Source organism: Gouania willdenowi, chromosome 17 (genome assembly GCF_900634775.1).
Source record: "Gouania willdenowi chromosome 17, fGouWil2.1, whole genome shotgun sequence".
NCBI classification, from domain to species: domain Eukaryota; kingdom Metazoa; phylum Chordata; class Actinopteri; order Blenniiformes; family Gobiesocidae; genus Gouania; species Gouania willdenowi.
In genome coordinates, this window is record NC_041060.1 from 8,954,629 (window position 1) to 8,982,009 (window position 27,381).

The 27,381-nt window shown below is 36.8% G+C and overlaps 1 protein-coding gene across 4 annotated transcripts in view; it reads left to right on the top strand.

Moving 5' to 3' along the window:
* The window catches only part of astn1 (astrotactin 1), a 385,350-nt gene that overhangs the window by 47,795 nt on the left and 310,174 nt on the right, over positions 1-27,381 (top strand). For all 4 annotated transcript variants that reach the window (XM_028473730.1, XM_028473731.1, XM_028473732.1 and 1 more), the window contains exon 2: positions 26,483-26,664. In XM_028473730.1, coding sequence (XP_028329531.1) covers positions 26,483-26,664 — 182 coding nt within the window. The remainder of the gene's footprint in view (positions 1-26,482; positions 26,665-27,381) is intronic.

Genomic DNA, 27,381 nt, shown 5'->3' on the forward strand with positions numbered 1-27,381 from the left:
CCGCTTTATATAGACCACAACTGTATGATTTATATGTAAAAAGGAAGGTTTTAAAAGCATGATATGTCTCCTTTTATACATTACCTGCTGTTTAATTCATGTCAAATGTTAGTTCTACCTTGCACATTTTGTTTGATTAAGCATGTATTTAATGTCTATATTTGTACATTTAACAGTTTTTCTTTTTAGTTTAGGTTTTTCACATAGTTTAGTTGCCCTCTTTTTAAATATTAAAGATTACGTTTATAATTATTTAAGAATTTAAATTTCACCTTTTTTCTTCTGGTCCTTAAAAAAAAAAAAAAAAAAAAGACTCGAATTATCGATATCGACTGATATGAAACACTTATATCGTGATACACTTTTCAGGGATATCGCCCAGCTCTAAGTTTCACAATGTCCGTTCTTCATTTTAAAACAAAAAAAATCATATTTTTTTAACAGTTGGTTGTAGAAATGTAACAAATTACTTCTTTTAAAACTTACTCAAAAAAGTACAGGTACTACCCATAAAAGCAACTCAGTTACAGTAACACGAGTACTTGTAATCAATTACTTTCACCGCTGAGTGTCATTTGATTTGTTGTCACATTATCACAACTGCAAACTATCTGCTTGATATTCTTATTTATTTATTATATAACTTAAATTTATGTTTTTTTTAAAAAAATAAAATAGTTTGTATTATGTTTTTTATTCCGAAGTATTGTTTTTGTTCGTGGCTCCAACACACTGTGACCCTTATTGGAATAGGCCGGAATAAATGAAAAACGATTTGTTGGACCTAATAATTACATAAAGTGTAAATATTTGTTAAAAACTGTTTTCTTACACATGGTGGACTTTTCCATGAAAAAAACATCCACGCCTTCTGCTCACTAAATAAAAGAAAAACACCATATACAAATATTATGAATTTATTATGAAGGGACATTACAATTTTGTATAATAATTAAAATAATAATTCTAACATGACATTTATATGAAGAGAATTCTGAGAATATATATTATTAGTCGAACACTTGGAAGCCCAGACAAAATAATATTCAGAATAATGAAGCAATTTCTACACTACCCTGGCAAAAAACAACTTTTTCCCAACACGCTGTGTGAAAATGTTGCCTCGTCTTCTCGACAAACTCCTAATTATCCTTCTCCAACTTATGATTAGAAATCCAGTCAGTACTTTTTACTCATTAATATTCCAACACCAACTTAATCCTGTCATTCAATCCCTGAGTGTGTGTTAAATGCAGTACTGCCAGTGTATTTCTCTCAGTTTATTAATAAGGCTTTATAATGAAAAAAATAATAACAGGTCTGTTATTTGAAACCATAAATCGACATTCAATCAGTAGAAACAAACATTTTTACTTTCCACACTCGTTGCTTGAAAATGCTGAAAAATGTTAATTTTTCCCAAATTAGATGACTCACAGCTCCTATGTCGTTAACATAAGTGGTTTTGACATTTCATCACCCACAGGGTTTTTATTTTTGTTCTGCTGCAGATGAAAAATAAAAAGTAAATTAGAGCTTTGGGCTTTGACATCTGGGGAATCAGACGTGTACGTGTGCGACTCTTTCACACTGAGACATTTTTTGACTGGTTTAAAAAAAAAAAAAAAAAAAAAAGCTCAGGACCTCCATCTTTCTCCAGCTCATTTGTTCTGGAACATTTTGTCTTTTTAAACACCGAAGACTCTTTAATTAATTAGATTTCTTTTTTTCACTCAATGCTTTTCCAAATGAAAAATAAAAATTAAATAAAATACTAATAGTGTTTATCTCTGCAATTTTGTCATTTTACAAATATGTTTATTCTGCTTTGTTGATTAATGCTCATTGTATAAAACAAAAATATTATACATTTTGGTAATAAATGTTTTCTTTTTCAGACTCTATACAGCCCGATGTGGTGGGGAGGTGGGGCTGAAATCCATTAAGTTATTTAAAGTATTGTTTCTTTTGTAATTCCTATTGATCATTGGTTGACTAAATACAAACAGTATTTGTGCTGAAGAAAATACTAAGCGTGTTTCATCAAAGAGTTTTAAAAGTATCGGTAAACAGAAGATGATTCACAGTTTGAGGTCATCTTTTTGGAGTAAAAAACATTTATTAACAAAGCTGAACAAACATGACAAAACTACAGAGATAAACACTCAACTCATTTATTTTATTTGTTTTTTTTTTATTGTTGGAAAAGCATTGAGTGAAAAAACAGTCTGAAAAAGAAAACATTTATGACCAAAATTGATAATATTTTTTGTTTTTTACAATCAGTTTATCAAAAGGCAGAAGCCAATCAGTTACAAACAGGAAAAATAGATTTTCATGGTATGACCTCTAAACGGTGCAATGCGTTTTTTGTAATACACACACAATTCTTCTGTGGAAAATTGCAACTGCAAGTGTACAGCACATAATTATTTGGGCCACTGGTTTCCAACCTGTTGGTCTTCCTGCTCAATTATATGGTAAGGCTAAAGGGTTACAAAATATAAAACCCCCACATTTTTATTTAGCCAAAAAAAAAGGAAAGGAAAATAACTACTGGAATTTAGTCCTGTATATTTTTACATGATCGAAACACACTGATAAAGTGCAATTACTCTTTGTGAATCACCAGTTCCAGAAGTACAACGTGCTACTTGATAAAAGGCTGCCATTACGCAGTGTTTGGAATGAGTCATGATGAAATGAAAAAAAATAAAAACTTTCACATACTTGTTTTTTTCATTAATTTTTTAAAACAAGCCATAGTTGCATTAAAACCGCAATGAAACCTCTCAAATATCTTAATCTTAATAAGCACATTTCACCAAGAATGTTGCTAATTATCAAAGATAAAGAATTTACATTTCTACAGCAAAGTTTTGTAGCAACACTAAATAAACTAAATCTGTCAGACAACACGTCTTGGTGCATCACTCATCTTTTCGTTTTGTCTATCATGATAAATGGGTTGATTTCCACTGTTGAGCAACTTGCAATTAGCTTTGCAGATGCATCATAATTAGGCATATTTTGAAAATGTTTTACTGAGGAGGAGGGGTGTGTATTGCCTGGTATCTGGCGATACGTATCGTATACGTAATATCCCAATATTAAAGTATAAGGCGATTATTGCATTTTTTTATATATATATGACTTAAGAAACAACTACTCTGTAAATTTGTATGCAAACATTATGTATGAAAATATATTTTATTGGCATATTTTACACTCAAAACATTGGCTTTAACATGCCATGTGCCAACAACTTAAAATAAAAAATAAAATACAATCTGCCTGTGGCTTTTAAACCAACTTTGACTTTAGTGCAACTTAACCGAGGTATATGCCGAGAACAACAAATAAATGCAGAAAGTTAGTACTTTCTTTTTTGATTTTCTTGAAAAAACACAAGCTGATCAACATGCTCAGCACACTTCTTTGTGCAGATACAATGTCTCTTGCAGTAAAAAAGACTTTCCTGGTTAAATTAAGGTAAAAAAATAAATAAAAAATTGATATGAATGCATTTCGAATCGATCCGATAATCGCACAACATAATATTGCGACATATCGCCGAATCAAATTTTTTCAACACCCCTACACAGGAGACATCTGCTTTTTTGAAAATCAATCTTCCAAAAAAAAATGTCTTTGGAGTAACTGTAAAATGTGTGCTGCTGTTAAGAATAGTTAAAGTTAAAGAATCAAAATTGAATCGAATGGTGTCCAGCGCTCTTAAAATATGAGACACACTTTGTATTATTTTTAATACCCTTTTTCTTTTTTTAATAGCATGACAAAGTCACCAAAACACTATATATGTACATAAACATATTTGAGAATGCCATACTGTATGTAACCTCTTTTTTAATGAAGTTTTCCCATCAAGCTATTCATTGAAGATTAAATGGAATTGAACTCATTCCTGCTTTTAATTGATATTTCAGATTTATTTCTTTTGTGTGTGAATGCGCTGCAAGACATTTAATAATGTAAAATGCTTTGTTTTCATTTAATTTAGTTTCTCTTTTTTGTTAAGACGCAATTAAAAAAATTGATATTTAGAGACTTAAAACGCAGAAAAATAAAGAAGCTGACATTGATCTTTTTTTTTTTTTTGGTTTTAGCATACAAAATGAATCTGTGTAATATCACAGTCGTAGGTCATGCTCTGCAGTGTTCAGGTTGGTCAGGTGGATCTTTTATGCAGCACTAACTTGCTTTTTTTCTAATTAATACAACCTCTGAACTTGAGAGTCAATTTGCTCCAGCCATAATTAACATTGTCCTTGGCCCCACAGTCGGAGTCGAGTCATGCACAGATAAACCTGACATTTAGTGAAGTAGAATATTAATGTTGGGTCGTATAAAGCACGGGGGGAGTCTAACACGTCCAGATAGGGACACTGTAAATACACAAGGATGAAAATAAAGCTAATTGACTCCTAATTAACGTGCCCTCATGTATAATAGATCATTCTTATATATATAACATTAAATTAATTAACAACTATTGAAAGTTGAAATTGCACAATAGAGAAGAGGAACAATTTGAACACATTATGATGCTTCTTAATAATGTGGTTCTGTTGGTTATTACCATTAATCAAAAATAAATCTTGGGTTCTCTTTGTTCTCTGGCCAAACATATCAATATATATCCAACATATCCTCAGTTTGGAGACTCAGTGCACCACATACAGTATGCATTGAAAATAATCTCAAATCATCCCACATAGCATTATTTTGGAATAAGTAGTTTGGAATTACAATTAAAACTTCCTGCTATCTGGTGTGGCTTTTACCTTATGTGCTGCCTAGGCCAAATTCAAACTAAAAATACACCTGAATGCCCTTGACTTTTGTCATCTTGATAAAATATATTTTTCAATGATCGGCTTTTACTTCAAAATAAGGCCTTGTATTTATCGGCAATGCTTCAGAGCCATAGAGAATACTGCTTTCTAAAAACACTTTAATACATTTTTTTAATGTGTTTTTTCTTTGTAAAATATATATATATATACACTATAACTACAAGTAATTGTCTTACATTTTAAAGGTAACAATGCTGGTTTGCAAAAAAATATATACATATATATTGACGGGATAGAATTAGCATTTTCTGTAAGTCCATTTAAGTTTAATTTGTAATTATGTTGAGTATAGCTATTGTACATACAGTTTTGTATGTGTTGTATGTGGTTGTGTATGTTGATATATAAAACTATGTGCACTTTTCCTTTTTCTTTTCTTTTTTTTGATAATATTTTTTTTTTAAACCGACATTGAAAAGAGGGTGATTTGAACCTCAAAGAATCATTTTTTGTCATCCTCATATCTGTAATATGTTAATATCAGACTTCATCTGCCTTCAACAGCAATTATGGTAAAAAAAAAAAAAAAATGAATCCTCATCTTCAGGAGGTGATGGACTCTTATACCTATCATGACCTGACCAGTAAAAATGTTCTCGCATCTTAAGTCTAGATATGGTCTTCTTATAAATGTAAGACTAAGAAAGAGATAACGAATGTCTGACAAAAATCATTTATTACAGCTTGTCGGATAAGGAGAATAGCTCTAATCTGGTCACTGTTGCAGAAAATTACCCTTAATTTGCTGAAGAGATCAAGATTGTGCTGGAGCTTTAAAGAAAACAGAATAATATGTATTATAGTCTAAGTCAGTCAGAGACAATGCAAAACGCTTAAAGAAGCAATGGTGTACAACAAAATAATAGGATTTTTACATAAACCATCACACCATGTGAATAATATTAGGGTCTAACTGAATTGAAGGTACATTGTGCAGCAAAAAAAATGTAAATAAATAATTGGGTTTTCAATTCTCAAATGTTTCTCATACTTTGCCAAAAGGATTTCCTTGTGATTTTTGCTGAGGCTTTAGCATATGTAATGCAAGTGACAGTAACTGTGTCAGAGTGAAATGCTGCTGTTGTGATATTTCTGTAAGTCTCCGGCTTTGTCACTCCGCACATGAAATTACAATGCATGCTTTAGAAATTGACTGCAACGCGCGATATATTTTGGTTTTTCAGTCCGACACCTCACTTTTTGTTGTGCTTTTCGAGCTTCATTGCCATCAAATATACATTTATTGCTATCCGTGTGTGAATTCGTCTCTTTAAAAAGATTATTTCTTTCGTGACCCTTAATGCAACCCTTTCACTACGTCTTTTCAAAAATATTGCATCACCGTAACCGAATGCAAACATATAGGAAGAAAAAAGCCTAGATGCAGCTTTCTGCAGAGCTTTAATCAAAATCTTGGTAGTTTATTGACATGCAGATTATAGAGCTGCCTGCAATGTTATTGATTTTCTTTTTTTTTTTTTTCTTATTTAAGCATCAGCTTTTGTACAATCGAGCAAAACTCTTCTTTTTCTCTTTTGCTGCCCTTTCTATGACATAAGCCAGCGTGTGCAGTTTGAGAGGCTCAGTGCTCCTCCATGAGGTTCTGCTTGTGTGTACAGTCAGTGAACCAGAGCCGGCTTACGTCCGGAGTAGAAAACGGTATGGTTTCAGCTACATCCCGCCAAGTGGCTGGATAGTGATAAGTTTATTGTTGTGCCTCCTGCACGCCTCTGATAAGACCTCGCACATCGGGAGTTTGCCACAACAGTGACAGCAGCAGGCCCAGTGTTAGCCATTTACAGCTGGTAGAGCAACAGCATTCTGACAGATTGTCATTCCCACCACTCACTGCGGTGCTTAGGGCCAGTTTGACTCTGATTACACACCCACACACACACAACTTTTTTTGTAAATTATGCAGGGTTATAGATCCTAAAAGGTTTAGACTGCAGTGCACACAGTTGAAAAGTGAGTGTTTACCCAACGTAACCTCACAAACTGGCTGTGATGACAGTTCTAGAGTGGATTGGGAATTTAGTGTTGGCCCCTAAAACAGAAACAACAAAAGTGAGAAAATATGGATTTAACAAAATCCTGCAAGGAACAAGCGGGGTAAAAAGAAAAGGCTGTGTTCGAAAAACGTACTAGTCATACTAAGTCTGACGTCAAAATTAGTAAGTAGTGCGTTCACATCAAATAGTATGAAAAGATTGAGTACGCGAGAAATACCCGGAAGTAGGGCGGCTTGATTATAGAAAAAAATAGTAATCACAGTTATTTTATGGAGGATTTTATGGTAGAGGAGCTTGCATGCGTGTGCATTAAACACCTCGGTTAGTATTAATAATTGATGTGAGCCGAGCTTTATTCTTTGTAGATATCCAAAATTGTGGAAATAAAACAGTTTTTTCTATATTATGGTGTTTTTGTAGTCATTGAGTCTGATAATCAAAATTTGATTAATTGCACAGCCTTACCCAGATATACAGTATACTAAGAAGGCACCGATCAATCAGTCGATCCTTTTCTACCTCCACAAACGTCTTAAAGTTAGTCATGAAGTCAGCCACTGTCCTCTTCTGCTGTGAGATGAATTGACAGACGTGCTAACCAGGTTGTGGTGCATGTGCGTGCTGCGCATGCCTCTGTTACACAGGATAACATTAACAGTCACAGAGGCATGGTTAGCTTAGCACGTCCGCAGTTCGACAGTAGTACACAAAAAAAAGAGCAAAGGATCGCAATTTGTAATTCCTGTAACACGGATATAATATAAATCCTGGTGGAGCTGCAAACAAAATGCTTCTTCATTCACTATAAGAAACCACCACACCACTAAGTATGCAGCATTTGAGGCTAGAAATCAAGCTAATGCTAAATCTAGCAGAGAAAAGAGCCAGTGGAGTGGGCTGCTGTTAGTACTTATGAGCAGTGAAAAGAGCAAAGTGACTACGAAGAAAACATGAATAAAAACCTTCCACTAATGAACAAGTGACGGAAATACTGCAAGTGTGAGAACAACTAACCTGTGCTATGTTCATTCTGTCATTACCCATTGACATATGAAAATGTTACACATGCTTCACTTCATCATTTTTGCAGAATATTTGACTTTTAGGAGCTTTTATCTTGTAAACTGTTGCAGATTATTTTTAGATTTACATTTTTACATTTAAATATACACAAAGCTGCTGTATTTGGACATTTTTTTTTTATTTTTGCTCTACAAGGAAACCTAAAACTCTTTATTGGTGGTTTAAGATGTTTTTCTCTATTTGTTAAATCAAAATACTGCTGTTTTTGTCAAAGTGCTGAAAACATGTCTGCTGTGTAAACTGTTGGACACGTTTCATTTGTTTTTAAAATGTGAAAAATGAAAGACTAAAGGAAGTGATATAATTCAGTATTTTGGACAGCAATGTTCTAATTTTTTTATTTATATTTGAGATAACTACCTCATGTACAGTTAAAACATGTTTGTATTGTTTTGTGGATATTGTTAAATTTTACAATAAAAATAAGATTGGAACATTAAAGATGTATTTTTGTCAGTTTTGGAAGGAAAAAAAAAAATCTATCGGAATCGGCAGGTCAGGCTTTTAAAAAATCGGTAATCGGTGCACCCCTACAGTATACTATATCGGGACATTTTTAAAGTGGATCAGTTGACCATGCTGATATTCTACTTGGTCACTTTCTCTCTTAAAATGTTTTCAGAACTTTCAAAGGTGGAAAATCAACAGATATTTAGCCTCAGTGTGTTTTAGCTTTTTGTCATTGTAGGTTCAAAATGCATCTTGGGAAACGTGGAAGTATACTCCAGTGGGAACGGTTGTCATCGGCCATCGTCCTAATCATACTTATAGTGTACAGTACTCTACACTCCAAACTTAATGAGTATGTACTGAGGATCCCATTTCTAACCTTGCCAAAGGTCTGTAGTCAGTCATGTCAGTCATGTTAGTCAGGTATGACCCCAGCAGGTCTCTCAGATCTATGGACACAGGTCAGATAGTGGAGCCCAGAGCTCACAGTAAACATGGTGATGCTGCGTTTAGTTGTTATGCTGCAAAGAAGTGGAACAAACTGCCAGCAGAGCTGAAGTCAGCATCCAATGTGAACATTTTTAAATCAAAGTTAAAGGCACTTTTTTTCTCTACTGCATATGATTGAGAGAGAGATTTTTGGTCATGTTGTTGATGTAATGTGTTTGTTGATGATTTTAATTGATTTTACTGATGATTTTAATTGATTTTTACTGATGATTTTAAATGTTCTTATTGATTTTAAACAATTGAATGTTTTATCATGTAAAGCACATTGAGTTGCCTTGAGTATGAAATGCGCTTTACAAATAAATTTGCCTTGCCTTGTATAACTCAAGATGAACGTGGAAAAGTGTGATCTTTGAGGTTGTTGAGATTGATTTTGAATCTGTGTACCTGCTTTGATCAGGAATTGTTTGTCATGCCTCTTAAACCTTTTTAAATACTTGGCATGTGTTGTTCTTTACGTATCCAGCTAAGAAATTGCGCTAAATATAGAATTAGTGTCTTAATGACTAGATTTCCAATAATAATCATCACCTGTGGAAAAACAAATTACAAAAAGAATTGCTTGGATTTTAATCAATAATAAAACTTTTAAACAAAGGATCATATTAATTGGTATATTAATGCACTAACACGCGTTCACACTTGCACACATTAAGACACAAAGCCTACACTTAAAGTGCCAGATAAGTAAGGCTCTTAACCACATTAAGTTTATATCCCTCTTTTCCATTCAAATTCTACAAATTATTTAATGGGACACTGCCCTCAACATTTCTTTTTAAATAGATTAATAATGTGTAGTAAATGTATTCTAAATTAAGTGATGCTGTACAAAAAAATCTTACCTGGATGGAAAAGCAGCATTGCTTTCAGGCTTTTCCTATATTTAATAAGAAACCCTCTAACTGTCTATCTTCTAGCACAGTTGTTTCCAATCAGAGGCTTACATTGTGTTCCAATCTATACAGTATTGATGTTCAAAGCTAGTCTTCCATTGGAAGGTCATGTCTGAGCTGTGTGTGTTGACTGAGGATTCTGCAGATCTCAATGTGTTTTGTTTGCCTGTATTTAACCAACTCAAATTGAAGAATTGGGTTTGTATTATGTCCATGTATAGAACATTTTGAAGCTCTCTTTTTCCTTCATGTATGTGACACAATCTGTAACTTCAGTCAGGTGTAAACTTTCATGATTGTGTGCCAAGGAAAAAATGTTTCTTTTTATCTTTTGTAATGGCACAAGTGTATTGCAAGATACAGTCCATGGTTGCATTGGAATGCACCACCTACATCAATATCCTCATTCCCCCTTGGTCATAGCAGCACAACAAGGAAACATGTAACTCTGTTAAAAGAAGCTGCGGGACATTTTCTTATTACACAAGTGATTTCATGTGTGGAGCTACTGCTGTGGAAAGATACACTTTATGAAAAATTTAGTTGCCCTTCCAGATGTTTTTTTTCTGCCTAAAAGGATGGCGACTACTTCCAGAACCTTGAATAGAAATAGTTTTCAAATGTCTTGATTGTACCTTATATTGATTGGCTCTAGGTCTCTGGTTTCTGTTGAAGAAAATATTTTTTTATTTAAAGATCTAATGCAGGAAATGAAGGAAATAGCAGCACATACCTTATTATTCCTGCACACCTTGTACCATTCAGGAATCAGGACTGCTGTGTACTTGAGTAACCAATTAAGTTACTGTACTCTGTGTGCAGAGTTAAGCTACAAGTTAATTCTGGCTCAAACTGCAAAGAGTCCATTTTGTGCTACTATGTGACTGACAGTTGGAAAAAATTCTATTATCTGTGACAAAAGACTTGTCTCAGTTATTGCTGAGGAGAAATGAGGGAAAATTGAATTGTGGTTGATTTGTGGCGTGTCTTTATCTCCAAGTTGGAAATAATCTTCGGTCCATTTCACTTGAAGAACTGCGGTTTGTGTTATTTCAACATGACATCTATTGTTCTTGGTTTCTGCATTTTGTCTATCTTAGACTTTTCATTCACTGTCCTTAAAATTGCAAGCAATACTTTAATGCACAATTGACTTATTACTATTATGATACCAAGATACCTACAGAGAAAACTCTGCTGATGAGGCTTTTTTTCTCTAGGCTTTTGAACCCTGAGTTGTAGTTGTATGGTAATTCATTTATTATAATAATAAAATATAACCTTCAACATGCCTTGATGCACAGTTATCCCTTTGCCACAACCTTGTTGGTTTACACTACTACTTTTTTTATGTTTGGTTTGTACAGCAGATAAACGATCAAATTACCTTAAACAGAAACCTCTTGTCCTGGTTTTGTTTGGCAAAAAGCACCAGTAAGTTGAGGCTCATTATTCAGGCAGTGCTTGAATACCGTCAATACTTAGAGTTACTTCTATGTTAGATGTTGGAGAGACTTGCATAGAGGCTAACCATTTAAAAAAGTTCCCCAATTCCGTTTCAAATTTTACCGATTTCTACATAATTTCCACATCAGTTTTTTTTTCAGTTTTCTTTCTGTTTTGACTTTTCCTAATCAGATGTTTTTACTGGCTTTTAAGCTTCCCGAAATCATGCCAAACATGCTTAGTACGATAAATTGTGGTAACCATTATGACCAATTTCATAATTTTCTGCTGTATTTGGCCAAAATTAACTCGCTGAAATCACAAGAAACTGTGCATGAAATATGTTTGTTTGCTAAAGTTGCTAAACTTTAGACTGTGCTATTTAAGGTCGAAAATGTGTTTGTGTGATATTATCCCAAAATATCTTGGTATGGTTTTAGTCGAAGTCATATAGCTATTTCCGGTTGAACTTTAATATTGCGTCATATTTTGTGCGAGAATCGACATTTCCGTCTTTTTTCCCATCCGTTTACAAAGACAAATTTTGTTTAAATATGCGATATCTCCCCAAAACATCCATCCGAGCGTGTATTCCCTGTTCATACTACAATTTTTGCTTGATTTTGTTTAAAAAATAGCTATACTGCCATTTCCGTTTCAGGTATTGAATTACGTTTTTTACGTCTGTTTTCCCCGAACATGAAAAATCTGAGTACGTACTTGCAATACCAATGAATCGTCACAAATATATATATATATATATATATATATATATATATTACTGTATAAAACTATTTATTTTCCCACTGTTGTTGCTTATTTCCATGGGCTTTTAGACCTTTTGACAATTTCACAAGTAGGTACATTTACGAAAGTGTGATATTAAGAATTTCAGGAAGGCAAATCCAAAGAAGTCGTCCACTCACTCAGTGAGAGCATGTACTTGATTACTTTCATGAAAGGCATCCCATATAAATATGTAGCCATGAAGTAATGTTACATCTGCTCAATACTGCAATAAAATACATGAAGTGTGAGATTAGGTTGTTTTCTACAGTGCTGTAGAAGAACAAATGGGTTAACCAATGAGACATAACAGAAATCATAAATACATATTTCAGGATAGTAAATATCTTTGGCGTTTGTTTGGTTCATTGCGCTGCATGACGTTTTTTTGTGAGAATGTATGTAATGTAAATTACTGTAATTTAACACTGCTACATCACAGAAGATCTTACATATTCTGACCATGTAAGAGGGTTTATATTTTGCATTATTCTACTTTATTATTCTACAACTTTGTCATACTCAATTCTAGCTAAGGGCAGGAATCTTTTAGTAAATGCCAAATTAAAAAAAATAAATAAAATTAAATAAATTTTAATATTATAAATTAATAAAAATGATAGGCAGTATTTGAAACTCTGACATTGAATTGTGCTACCATATTTGTGTGTGTATATGTGTGTATCCATGTCAGCCTCGCCTTGATTGGGGCTCAACGACCACATTGGCTGGGAAATCTGTAGGTTCTTGGTTTTCTTTGTCCGCACAGGCATCGTTATCCGACTTCTCGTCACTCGCTTCATTGTTGTTGAACTTTATGTCCAAATCACTCTCTCCATTTGGACTATCCTAATCACATCCTGCACACTCTACCAATAATCTCTCCTTGCTAGTGGCATTCTGAAATGGAAAAGATAAAATTGAAACAAATGTATATATAAACAGCACACATGCTTATTAGATTCTAGATAACCTGCAGAAAAAGAGGGGACGGTGGAGAGATTGATTTGACGTGTTGACACATTGCACTGAAGTAACCTGTTCACACATTTAACTGGTACACAGTGGTGTATAGCTGACCAATTGTAAACTCTGGTTATCATACTAATAGGTATGCAGGTAGCCTCCAACTTACAACAACACATTACATTCCTGAACATCAACACTTGTTCCAGAACAATGAAAACAAGAAGACATAGTCATCAACATCCCCAGCCAGATTGGTTCTCATTATAACTCACAACCTTTTCCAAAATCTCCTACATGTAAGAAGTTAGATGTATACCTAAGTAAATCTTATCACCTCAGAATAGAGAATTACTAAATTAATTGATGGAGTTGGCCATTGTCAGGTGTTCAGACTGCATGCACTGAACTACTAAAACCATATACAGTATATTACATTTTATTAGCAGAAGATCCGCTTAGTCTTTACTTAAGAAACACTGTAAACAGAACATACAAATACATGTTAGTATTTTTATAAATAGAAAATACCACTATACATAAAGTCTGCTTGCTTCATGCTAACGTCTATGGGAAAACCCATGTATATGCTCATGCTAACATTTCGGCGGTGATTTATGTAACACACGGTTTATGCTTAACTTTCACAAACACAGTCTTAGGAGGGTTATCAAACAGTACACTTAAACATACTCACACGCATATATTTTTTCAAGCTGAAAATACAAGAACTTAGTTTGTGGAGACCAGTGTTATGGTAGTGGCTTAGCCCATGCGCTACCCCGGAGCGCGCCCTTATTTCTGTTTGGTGTCTGGAGATGTGTGTGAATAAATGGCTGCCAGCACTTCCGTCGTCTTGGTCTCAATGATTAAACATAACTGGCACGTACATTTAACAAGACAACCAGTAGGCCATGGGCTTTCAAGATGGAGGCTTCCAACTACTACGGCAACAGTGTTAGTTCAAAACACACAAACTCATCCAGAGCAAAGAAAAACGGAACAAGGGCAATAACTCCGGAAAAAATAATTGTGCACTTCTCATTTTCGAACTCCTTCAAGGTATTGATACTTTGAAACCACACATCGAATTTGGTTATCCCATCTTAAACAGTTTCTGAGAAAAGCTGTCCCCATTAACTCGGACGGAAAGACGCATGGATGGACGGAGCTCAAACCTATATCCACCTGCCACTTTGTGGCGGGGGATAAAAATGCCCTCCCCCAAACCTCCCCCACAACTACTTTGACTATGAATTGATGGGAACATTTTCTTATCAATAGCCAAGACAAAGGGCAGACATGCACAGACATAATTTCTTTGTTAGAAAGTCCTGCTTTCTGTGATAAAGGGAAATTACTGAGTGTCGAAGGCAGTTACAAATCATTAGAAGTAAATTAAATTATTAGATATGGCAATATATCTTTGCACACTAGTTTCTAATATGATATTACGTAATCTAATATTAGGCTAGAATGTGTAAATCATGTGTAGTTTAAAGTTATATTAGAAAAATTTAAATTGAAGTTCCTCATGATGTCTCTCTCAAAACAGGGCTGTTTTGACTACCACATTCACCCAATGTTGTAATATTGCAACAATTACAAAACAAGCTCTAAATAAAATGTATGGCACATTTTCCATAATAACTACATATAAACATGTTCTAGACACTGTAATAAACACACAAAAAATATTTAAAGCATTTTACTTACTTCAATCAGATAAATCAAGTCCAGTAAATGGTTGTATGGCTTCTTGACCTGAGGGCAGGCCTCATATAAAAATTTATGACCCAACAGCATTCTGAGACTGAACAGTAGGACCAAATGAGTATGTTAATATGGTTGAACCAAAAAAATGTAAGTTTTTTTGGGGGGATACCAAAAATGTTTGTAATTTTGCAACAGTGGGTCTTACAGGGTTTGGGATTTGTCTGCGTAATCACATTTGCAACAAATACGAGTAAGCCGGGTTAGCTTCCACAAGTAGAATTTTTAATCACAGCTCATTCTGTGCTTTCCATTGCAGCAGTTGGCAGAGCCTCCAGTGATCTTCGCTCACCTTGACATGTTCCATTCCTTCTGTCCTCTGTGCTTGTGTGCCCCATGCATATTCATTCCACATGAAATTTTAAAAAGAATGGTTTCGAGCTGCCACAAATTACCATTTGCTCGCCGTCTTGGTTAATAAGTCGCCTTCAAATCAGGCAACTTGTTAGGAGAAAGACTGACTGTGATTGATTGTTCCGTTTTCTCTTTGCGTTCATGGAGAAAATTGACACGACTTAATGGCAAAAACCTTAAAATGAGTCATGCCGTATTCCACGTATTTGCTGAAGGTTTGGTAGCTCAGGTGTTGGTCTTCTATCTTTTAAAAGCTGTCGTTTTTCCTAAAAAAAAAAGGTTTCTTTATAGTCTCTAGTGCTGTCATCCTGACTGTAGTGTTATCCCGCCCACTAGCTAGAGAGCGTAGCAGCAGCAGCAGTCACGTGATATCAATTCACTAATGCACTGTGAACTTAGGTATAGCATTTAGCATAGCGCGGTTACGTCCAAAGGCAGCTCTCTATGGTTGTCATCTTGGGGAACTGACTGCGCATGTGCAAACACATAAAAACACGCTATGGGAACAGAGGCAGAGCTGCAACGTGCCTTTGAGAAGGGGTGTGGCCTCCTCCTGCCTTACAGCGGTTAGGGAATAGCAATGTTTAGCGATTTTGGCTAGGAAAAGCACAAAATGCTGACACTTTCAAACTTATAGGTATTGTAAGCTATCGGGAATTGATAAATAAATTATTTATAATTATATTATAATTGAAACAAATAATGAAAATATCAATTCACCCTTGGGTAGGCACTGCCTACCTTGCCTACCCTGACTGCACATCACTGATTCACACGGGACACGATAGACAATGTCTTCCTGCCTTCGGCTTTTGTTCTCTTTATACGTTTTTTCTTCTTTTTTGTACTGGCTGTGGTTTTTTAAAAAAAAGGATGATTGACGCTGCCGTGTTAAAACAAGATGCATTGGAAGAGAGGCACCTGCTTACTGATATATACAGTGGGGCAAAAAAGTATTTGGCAGCAACCGATTGCGCAAGTTGTCCCACTTAAAAAGATGAGATGGGTGTATAATTTTCATCATAGGTACATTTCAACTGTGAGAGACAGAATGTGTAACATAATCCAAGAAATCACATTGTGTGCTTTTTAAAGGATTTATTTGTAAATTTTTGCGTTAAAAAAGTATTGGTATCTACAAACAAGCAAGACTTCTGGCTCTCACAGACCTGTTACTACTTCTTTAAGAAGCTCTTTTATTCTCCACTCGTTACCTGTAATAATAGCACCTGTTTGAACTCATTATCTGTATAAAAGACACCTGCCCACACCGTCAAACAGTCAGGGTGGATCCGAATAGTCCCTCCGATCTCCTTTCCTATCCACTTTTCCTTAACTCCCAGAAGTGCGGCCATTATAAGGAGCGCTGCATTTTTCTTTAAGCTAAGGAAAAGCGACTCAATGCTTCCTTTATAACCTCCTTTAGCCTAGGAAACACTGATGCATCCTTTACCAATGGAGATCAGATAATGCTGACCCAGAATTCCTTGCGGCAACAACATTTAAAAAGACCCGCTCATCCGAGCTTTCATGGAAACTCACAATGACTGGAAAGAGATGCTGATCATGTAAGTTACCAACTCAATGATATGCCTTGAACAACTTTAAATGATCTAAAACCAGTATCTTATGATATGTAAGCCATATCTGGTTATGATATTATCAGACGTCACTAACCGTTGCTGCCGTCAGATTATTATGTCACCTTGTGGAAGTGCATCTGATTGTCAAAACAACGTGATGGCCTTTCTCTAACTCCTTTTGGAAGTTTCCTAACACCTTTTGATGTCTTCCACGGAGTTAAGGAAAAGTGGATAGGAAAGGAGATTGGAAGGACTATTTGGACGCAGCTTCAGACTCCAACCTCCACCATGGCCAAGACCAGAGAGCTGTCTAAGGACACCAGGGACTAAATGTAAACCTGCACAAGACTAGGATGAGCTTTCTTTTTGCCATCTATATTGCACCCACCAGAAGATTATATTTTATTTGCAGCTGCCCTACATTCAAGGTGCCCTCAAACATTATACTGTTAAACGAATGAGCCATTGTGTCAATTTAATGCCTAATACCTTTGTGACACAAGCCTCAAAAGTTCCTTTTGTTTGTAGCTTCCATTGATGACAAGAATGGGTGACTGTCTGCTAATGCGTGCTATGCTGTATACAGCTTAGAAGTGTGTATATGGATGAAATCAAGGGCTTAGAGCAGCAGTTGACTCCAAGGTTTGTAATCTGAAGTTTAAATTTAGATTAGGCCTCTTTTCAAAAACCTGGCTTTTTATCTTTCCTGGGTTTTTCTCTGCCTACCTCTTCCTCTTGTCAAACCTGTACTCCTCTGCTGTTCCACATCTACACTTTCCATTACAACTTTGATTTTATTGCTTCACCACTTCTTTTTCCAACCCCTGCATTCAATCTTTGCTTAGTTTGTAGAGAAGAAGTAAAGAGAGGGCAGCTTCCCCTGACACCGCATGAGGATGTGAGCAGAATAGTTTCAGCTATTGCTACTTCTACACACACACACACACACACACACACACACACACACACACACACACACACACACACACACACACACACACACACACACACACACACACACACACACACATTATCTTACACACATCTGTTTTTGATGCTGTTAAATCCCAGCACAAGCACCATGCTTCATGGCCATATGTTCTACCTTCCTGATTCTTCCATCTCCATCTCCCACTGTGTAAACAAGAACATTCCGCTCAGACCCATGTTGGGCCTGCGAGCTTTATCAAACAGATTTTTTTGGTCTTCAAGTCTCATTTGATTCCTATGTTCAGAGTAAAGTCTCAAATACAACAACTAGGCATGCTAATTATACAGTGGGGCAAAAAAGACTAAATACTTTTTTGCCCCACTGTACCTGCACACAAAACTCACTGTGGTCCAACAAACAAAGACCTCCCATTTGATGGCACAACTATGGAGGCATTATAGGTTTGGGTGTAGTTAAGATTGTGTTTTTGAATTGGCGTGAAGTGTAAGCTTATTGGGTGCGTGTGCATTTCTGGCCCAGTATGGGCTTTGTCAGAACAATGTGTGTGGAGGAGTATGAACAGACTGAATGTTTGTGTGCGCGAAAGTTTTGTCACTTGGGGTTGTGTGTCTCTCCATGTATGTGGGTGAACCGTAGGAGCGCACGTGTTAAAAAATGCAGCTTTTATTTATAATTGAAAATTAAGAGTCCCCTTTTCAAAAACAAAAGAAAGAAGCAAAGAGCACTAAAATTCAGTGTTTTTCATTAAAAAAGTTTTTGTTTTTTTTGTCCATTCAGGTACTAACAGGTGATCAATTACATTTCATGTCTGTTAATTGAATGTATCCAACATGCTAAAAAAGTTATTAACACTTGGTAAAGCATTGCACAACTGTATATTGTGTTTGTTTGATTACCCACTTGACTTCTCCCAAAAAATAAAAAAATATGGATTCTGTGTTGTTTTTCAAAGGTACTGAAAAATACAGTTAAAAAAATCAAACAAAACTGGGTGGAAACATACCATTTATTCCATTAGCAAGAAAGAAACATCTGCCAAAAAGGAAAATAAATGCGAACATTGTAACTCTCCAGGATTCAGTACTGTGTCCGTGTCCAGTCCCTGACTTATAATTTCTGTGTTCTGGTTCAAATTTCAAGAGAGAGGAACAAGACTTTTAGCCTTGACTTCTATAATATTGATAATACCAATTACTACTACTGAAACTACTTTTTTCTTGCGACTTGACGAAGGCGGTCGCATTATCTCCTCCCGCTCTCCTTCCCATCTGACCTTGCTTGCTTTGTCTGCTCTGTCTCAGGAGAGTCTCTCTGCATTCTTCCAAAACCAAGCCAACTATGGAATTGGTCAGCTGGACTCTTCATGCTATTGATCACATTTTCTCAACAAGGAGGTCAGGCCCTGGTGAGCCTGCTTGTCCACATAGAACATTTGCAGCTGGATATACAAGGGAATTCTTGGAATAAGTGGAAGATCGTATGCGTGACTATGCTTTCTGTGGAGGATGTCGAAGATTTATACATGATCAGAATTATGGTATCAGGATTGCTGCTCACTGGAGCCGTAGCTTCCTGATTTACCAGAAAGTCTGTGCTACGTTGGCGGCCGTATTGGGAAGGTTGCCAGTCATTTCTGAAGGATGGGGCAGGGCTATGACCTCTCAGGCAAGCTAGATGCTACTCTTGAACATTTGCAGTGAATGGAATCAATCTTACAGAGATTGGAAAGGTCTAATGCCCGGCCATCTAATGTTTGAGCCACCAAATTCGGATTACGAAGACCAGTAACTCAAGGTTACGCAAATGTGCTGACCTGCCAAGAAATTTTTTTTTTTCATCACCCATTGGATTCCTCCCACAATGCAGTGTGAAAATGCAGTGCCTCATTTTCACCTTGGAAGTTTCAGACAGGATTCTCTGTCCTCCCCCCTACCCCCCTCTGCCACCTGGACTCTTATCTCCTGAACTAGGCCCACCAAGGCTGCTACGCAACATCTGACTGTTTTAGGAATGCAAGCAAAGGTTTTACTTGCCCACACTTTCGTCAGCCAATGTTCACATGAACATTTAGTTAAAAATATTATTTAAATTGAAGACAGCTGGAGCAGACATGGGGTGCCTGTACCCGTCAGATGTCAAAGGCGAGTGCGCTCCAGCGCAGCAGAGAGTGAGGAGGGCGCAGACAGTGACAACTCAGAGCTACTCAATCAAACAGCCCGTAAAGGAGTACTGTCAATCATGGGGTCTAAAAACACATTCAGTTCTAAGCATACATTTCGGGTGATGTCACATGCCCTGAAGGAGAGTGCGCACCAGCGCAGCAGAAAGCGAGGAGAGGCGTACACACAGTTTCCACCCAAAGCTGTCAGACACGGAAGGCGAGTGCGCATCAGCGCCGCGTAGAGCGAGGACAGGTGCCAATGCAGCGAAAAACCCAGAGCTCCAGGACAAAACAGCACATAAGTGTTGCCGATGCAGTTTTCTAATGTCCCCCCCATTGAATTATGTCTGGCGCCGATTCTGGTTCTCACTCATAATATTTTAATAGAGATACTGTACATGCATGCTTTGAAAAGTAAGACACAGGCCGGTATAAACGGCATCATGAAGATAACAAGCGTGTTTTATCCCAACGTGGAAAAGATGTTGCGGTACAGATGAACACAATCAAAAAAAATAATCAAACCATATTGTGTTTTTTAAAGAAAAGCATTTTTTTTTAATAATCCCAAAGTCAAGTATTGTTCTTCTCTGAAGCCTACAAAATCGGTTTACTGTGGAAAGTGGATACTTCACAGTCCCTCAGAAAATCAACCGCACTTTTGCTGGAGGACAAACTTGAAGGACGACTTCTATGGGGTCGTGTTGAGTAAGGATCTGAAAATCAGTCTGGGCTTTCCTCTTTCTGCCTTTGGGCTCACAGCTTGAGACTGGCATGTTTTTTTAATGGTTGTTTTTTGCTGCCATACTTTTGGGTTATGAGAATCAACAGTTTTCAAGAAAATAGTTTTGGATAATTTTTGTTGTCATTTGGTTTGTCTTTCAATTTTTTGTGCAAATTTGTTATTTTGTGTATTTTTGTCATCATTTTGTGTATTTTTATGACATTTTGTGCATTTATTTTGGGGTTGCCCATGTCTTGCTTAGGTTGTAACATGAAAGGGAGCCGAAGCAATAGTGTATCTTGAAGATGACCTCCATCTGACTGTGTGTGCTGGTTTAGGGCAGTGGTTTTCAAGCTCTTTTGGGTATTCCCTACTTTGAACGAACGTGAATTTTAAATCCCCACCTGCGCCTGACAAATTACATATATTTACATTTACTGAATCAAATTTCATAATAGATAAAAAATGAATCATCTTTGTAAAAAAAAATAAAATGCAAATGACATATTTCATAATGCAAATGACATATTTCATAAATAAATCAAAACTCAAACACTAAATTAAACTAATCCCCGGCATAAAAAACAAATGTAAAAGTTCAGTAGTTAAAAATACAGGAAATAACCAAACATTGTTTGCAATCTGTGCCAAAAAGCTTAAAAAATTCCTTTTTTTTTTTTTCTTAAGTCAGCTTTTAAAAGTTTGTCATTCCACTCCATGTGAAACATAGCATGGCTTCTCATTATTTCTTTGTGTGTAGGCATTTTGTTTAAATAAAGGCATTTGTCGTGCTCCACCTACCGTGTCTCCATTCCCCATCAAGGGGGCGCACCACACACTTTGAGAAGCACTGGTTTAGTGGAAAGCAAGTGAGCAAACTGGGCTAAATGGACTGCATTAACCTATAAGGCCCGCTAATTGCCTAATTACGGCCTGCCCTAATATCATCTATAAGCATCTATACATCTGATGTTTACTTCAAGCTCATATTAAGGCATGTCTTCACTAACTTTGGAATATGAAGAGACGTTATTCTCACAAAGAATTTGCATTTCAATATCAATGTGTAGTTGTAAAAATGTAAAACCGTCAAAACAATGAAAACTCTTTGGTCATTCCAAAGACTGCCAGTCCCTATAAAATGTTGAAAAGAGACGTGTTGCTATCCTCTGTGGTGGTACTTTCCATTTGTTTATGCCTGGATTAAAGGCTCGGCTTTCAAAAAGCTTTACGGAGATGGCACTTCAATTGAATTGCAAGGGCTCTGAAACTGCTTTAAACTAAATGGTTCAGTGAATCTGCATTCAGTAGAGGTAAACTAATAATAAAGCAACGTAATCAGATTACTCTGATTCATTTTCTGCTGGGAGGTGGTCTCATTCTTCTTTTCGTTTTCCTCCCTAGTTTCCCCACTTCCTCCATTGCTTCTTACAACCATCCATAGTGTTTTCCTTTTGTTCTCCAGCTGCCCCTCTGCTGGGTGGCACTGTGTATATATACGGTCCTGTGCAGCATGAAGGTGGTCTCATTAATCAAGCTCTTGTGGCAAACTAGTCCCAGGAGTAAGGAATCACACTTTTTCCTTAAAAAAGTCTTCTATTACAGGCATGATTTGCAGTTATTGTATAACAAGATGAAACTATTAGATAATATTTAAAATCTTATTGAAGTTCTCCTTCACTATGGCTAGTTATTGCCTACTCAAACCTCATTCACACACACGCACACACACACACACAACAATCAGGCTGTTTATCAATGCTCCTTCTCAGATTTGATGTAATTGATTTTGGCCTTTTCCTGAATCGATGCAGAATCGTGCAAGTGTTCAATTGTAATGTGTAAATGTTCGTACCCCTAATTAACACATGTCCCAGTGAAAGCTTTTTGTGTCTTTGCTTTGTAAACAGGTCGGTAATCTACATCAGGGTCATGGCTATTATCCAACATTAAAGTGGCTCATTTTTGCCAAAAAAAAAAAAGTGTAATGGGTTTTCTGACAATAAGAGCATGCTCTCCTCAAACAAATCACACGGGAAAGGACATTGTCATAATCCTTTGTGTGCACAGCATGCACGACTTACAGTAATGGGATATGTTCTTAACATAAAAACTTACATTATGTGATTAACAGGAAGTGAGAAAACCATTTACCTATGGACTTAATTTATGTTGACTCCTGCAGTATAGAATTGGACATTTGAACTTGAATCCTGCGGTATCAGATTTTTTGTTACGTTGGTGTTATGTTACACTTTCCTTTCCATTTAAATGATCTTTCACTGTTTTGATAACTTAACTGGCTATTACACTTCCTGAAATTGTGCCATAGGGGTAAATAGAGTCAGCTGTTATTCATTTTACATTTTATATGGTTCTGATGATTTAAAAATCAGGATGATTAAGTTGCAAGAGCAAAGTTAGCCACAATGCTAGACCCTCAGTCACTTGTTTAAAGAGAAAATATCATGGAAATGTGTGATGTGGTCTTGTAACATTATTTGTGAATTTAATTACTGCCAACCACCGAATCACCTTTGCGTTTTTAACTAAACCCTGCACAGCCGTGTGCTCAAAGGCCTTTCAAACCACCAAAAGCATGATGAGTTGTTGCTGTTTCATAGTTGAATGTTTTTAGAACAGAGAGCCTGTTCTTACGGGTTTCTGTTTTTCTGCTTAGAAATGTCTGTGCTCCAGTAATGGCGCCCTCAAGCGGTGAGCTCGTTTAACTGTACCAGACGTTTGAAGCTGATCATTTGGAGCGCTCTGAACGCAAACCGAGCCAAACCAAGATGATGAAATTATCAGCTGTCTGGGACTAAATCAGTGTGAAAGCACACTAACTGTCTTTGTACCAGTACCTTTTTAGATTTAAATGCAGTCATAATAATCTGAACCGCTTGCCCATCACAACACATTAAGAACACACTTTAGATGAAACTCTGAATACATTTTCAAAAAAAGGATAACATTATGGCTGAACGATTTATTGCATTTGCGATAATATTGCACTATTATGAAACAAGATTTCCGAACCGCAAAGGCTGTAATTTTGAAGGGAAAAAAAAAAGTTCTGGTCACATGACTTGCGAGCGAAGCAGCCAAAGCAAAGCAGGCAGATGGAGAGGTGAATGCTGCTCTGACCTGTTGCATCACGGCCTCAGGTTTGACAGATGCCGACACTGCACAAAGTTTAGTACCAAAGAGGAGTGGCACCTTGGTTGTGTGGAATTATTTTGGCTATAAAAAAAGAATATGCTGTGCTCCCCCGTCAAGCAAAGCGTCTCGCTCCGAGGGCCACGAAGGACCCGTCACAGGTACACTTTTTGGGGATGCAGTCCGTTGCTCAGAAGCCCATTCTGCACCGGCAGATGCGGCAATCTCGCCCTGGCCCTCGGCCCTCTTTGACGCTTCCCCTGTGTTTGTGACATAATGCGACACAGCACAGTAATAGTGGACTATTCCTGTAATCTCTACATGAGATGATTACAAGAAAGCAGTGTAGCAGCTCCGGTAAATGTTTGAAGCAGCTGATACAGCTGCTTTTGCTGTTGAAACTGCTGTTGCTGCACGGCGCATACACTTCAAAAAAGTGTTACTCTGACTCACAATCCCAATAGCCGCTTAAATAGCCATGTGTTTTACTGTAATGTGCAGTTTTTTGGCTGAAAACAGTAACAAGCATGTGTGAATAGCAAAAGATGGTGATCAACTGTTGTGTGGAGTCTGCGTCTATAGACACGCCCACTCAACATGTTTTAGAATTGGTCAGAAAGTGACTTTCAGAGGGCTAAAACTCCAGAAAACAGGTGGGTTTGGGAAAATAAACCCCTCTGTGGTTGTCAGAGGGGCTTCTGTCAGTATGTAGCTCTGGCTACATTGTAGCTTACTACCACCAATATGACTGATGTGAGTGACTGAACAATGGTTTCTGTACGTGCATTGAGTCTCGTTGAGAAAAAAAAGCGCTACTGTATATAAATCTAAGCCATTATTACTATTAGAGAGGGGGGAAAAACTGTCTGATTGCTTTTTCCATGTTCATCTGCATGAACAGTGTTTACACCTAGATTTTCAGTGGTGTGTTAGGTTTGAAGTGCATACGCATGAGAGCCCAGTCCTTATTCTTGGCCTACTTCCTGTCTCCCATCGCTGACACGTGTGCTTTACTCACTGCTTCAGTCATTCCTTTCTGGGATATTTCTTTTGATCACGCCTAATCCTCATTATTATTTACAGACTTGGTTCTCCCTGCAACCACCGTTGCTCTTCCGTGCTGATAAACCAGCACGAGGAACGGACTTTGATCAATTATGGACTATTCTCTAATGGACGGTGGCCCTTAAGTGCGCCCCCGCCCCTTATGTTTCCACTCTATGTGCTTGTGCTTGCTGCCTTCCTTAATTCTTTGTGACATTGTTGTGTAAAAAAGCCTTGGATAATTTGATAGCTTGGTAGCACAAAGCCAGCATAATTCATTTTGATAACATATTATTGCTTAGCACTAAAGGTGGCCAGCAATTATTGTATGTAAGATAAAAAATTTTGGGTTTTAAAATGGCAAAAGTTTGTGTTTATATTAAGGTAAAGCTTTCTAAAGGCTTTTATTTTTCCACAATAAATGTTAAATAAATGTTTTGACGTAGACATTTGAAACTGTTATTTTATATCATTAGGAGTAAAAAAAAAATGACCCGAAATTATATGTTTTAAAGCCTTTTTTCAAACACAATGCTTTTGATTAAATCAGAGCAGGGGACAACAGACAGACACAGGGAAGGAAAAGCTGTTAATTTGCTTTCTTATTAGAAAAGAAGACCGTGTTCTGATAGCAGTAATTGAGTTAAAATGTGCCGTCTTTGAGGATAAAAAAAATTGCAGTACCTTAAAGTGCACCACAGTTTTTGTGAGATTAATTGTGTGCGACTAATGATGTAGATTGTGGTTTATTCACTGACTCAATTTGTGTTGAGATGTCAATACAAAATCACACAAAATGAGTGCACAGTTTGTAACCGTTTAACGATTAACTGTATTTTTTTTAAAAAAAGAAGTAAAAGATAAAGATTCAAAAGTTAAACATAAAGACTAGATTATTACGTCTGTGATGGACCGACTCGCTTAGCCCCTGGTCACAGCTGGAATAGTCACCAGCAGACCCCAGCGACTCTGGAAAAGGAGCAAGCGGGTTGGATAATGGATGGATTATTATATGACATACATTGCCATCCAGAGTTAAGTCCCAACAGGCTTGTTGATTAAAAATAAGACAATTGGAGTAATAATTCCTGATCTGTGCTGAAAGTACAAATATAAAGATAAATATCTTATTGTACATAGTAAATATAAAAAGCAGTAAAAAAATAAATGCTTACAACTCTTACAAAATGCTACCGTTAACTACAATAGCAAACCTTTACATGTCCTGAAGAAAATGCAAGTGAGGATACATAGCTGAAACGCACCACTATTTGGCTGCTGGAAGAAAAAAAAAAAAAAAAACCTGACATCATTCACCAATCAAGAGCCAGTAACCCCCCCTCCCACCCCCAAATTCCTCTACACTTACTGTGCCATCAATGCCCCCCCTACATTTTGTTTAATTTTTCCATTTTGTTATTTGGCACAGTTTAAAATACATCAAAACATAATATCAACAGTGGACAGACATTAACAGAAATCAATCATGCCAGGGTAAACCCAAGAAATCCTCAAGGGGCTTGAAGAAGACGGCTCCCGATTTAAACTTTAAAGAGAAAAAAAATAAAGAAACGTCAAAACATGCTTGGTACTAGTCTTGCATTTGCTTAGGGGTGTCCTCAATTCATCCAATCTAACACCTTGGTCTATTTCTTTAACCTTTTTATATTGAGAATTCAACCCTGACCTTTCCCTATGGTGTTTGGCAGAGATATCTGGGAACTCGGAGGACATCCCTTTGGTCCGTTGGCGACAGCAGTGGTTAGAAAATGGCACCCTTCTCTTCCACATCCACCACCAGGATGGAGGACTCAACATCCCAGAACCAACCGAAGACCCTGCCAGCGATTCTACGAAAGAAGAGCTGCGAATCCTGCACATCTCTGTCATGGTAACGTATTTTGAGTTAAAAACCTAAAAAAAATGGGAAAAATTAATAAACCGGTAAAGCTAATTAACTCACCACCATTGAAGTACATATATGTCATTTCAAATCTGAACGTTCACTGCCATTGACGGATATGTACGCCAATTGTGTTTTTTCACAGGGGTTGCTATGAAACTGTGGCGTAGTTCTCCCATTATACAGCAGACTTCTACTGTGGTATAGTGACCAACTCCTGCCCTGTAGATGGCAGCACCGCACTTTAGGTTGAGAGATTAGCCGATGGAATTGAAGGAGGTGAAGAGTTTATGAAGGAGAAAATGGAAAAACGAGTCTAAGACGGTGGATTTAAAGCAACGAACACTCGGAGCAGAGCATGTGTGGATCTAGGTGGACTATTGAGAGTGTGTCGATCGTGTTAGAAGGCGATCTACAACCGGTGAACAAGCGGTGAGACTCGGAGTGTTTCACGACGCCGCATTTCAATGTGCAACGAAACATGCTTTTTTTACTGTGCAAATGACACTTTGAATCAAAAGCTCAGTCTCAGTGTTGATTTGTTGTTTGATAGAAGAAAACCAATGTTCAGATGTTTGAGATGTCACTAAAGCTAAAAACATTAGCCTCAAAGACAGTGTTGTGCTTGACAGTTTTTTTTTTTCCACAAAAAGCCTGACTGCTCAGCTTACGGGTCAAAAATTGGCGTTTTCTGTGATACTTACC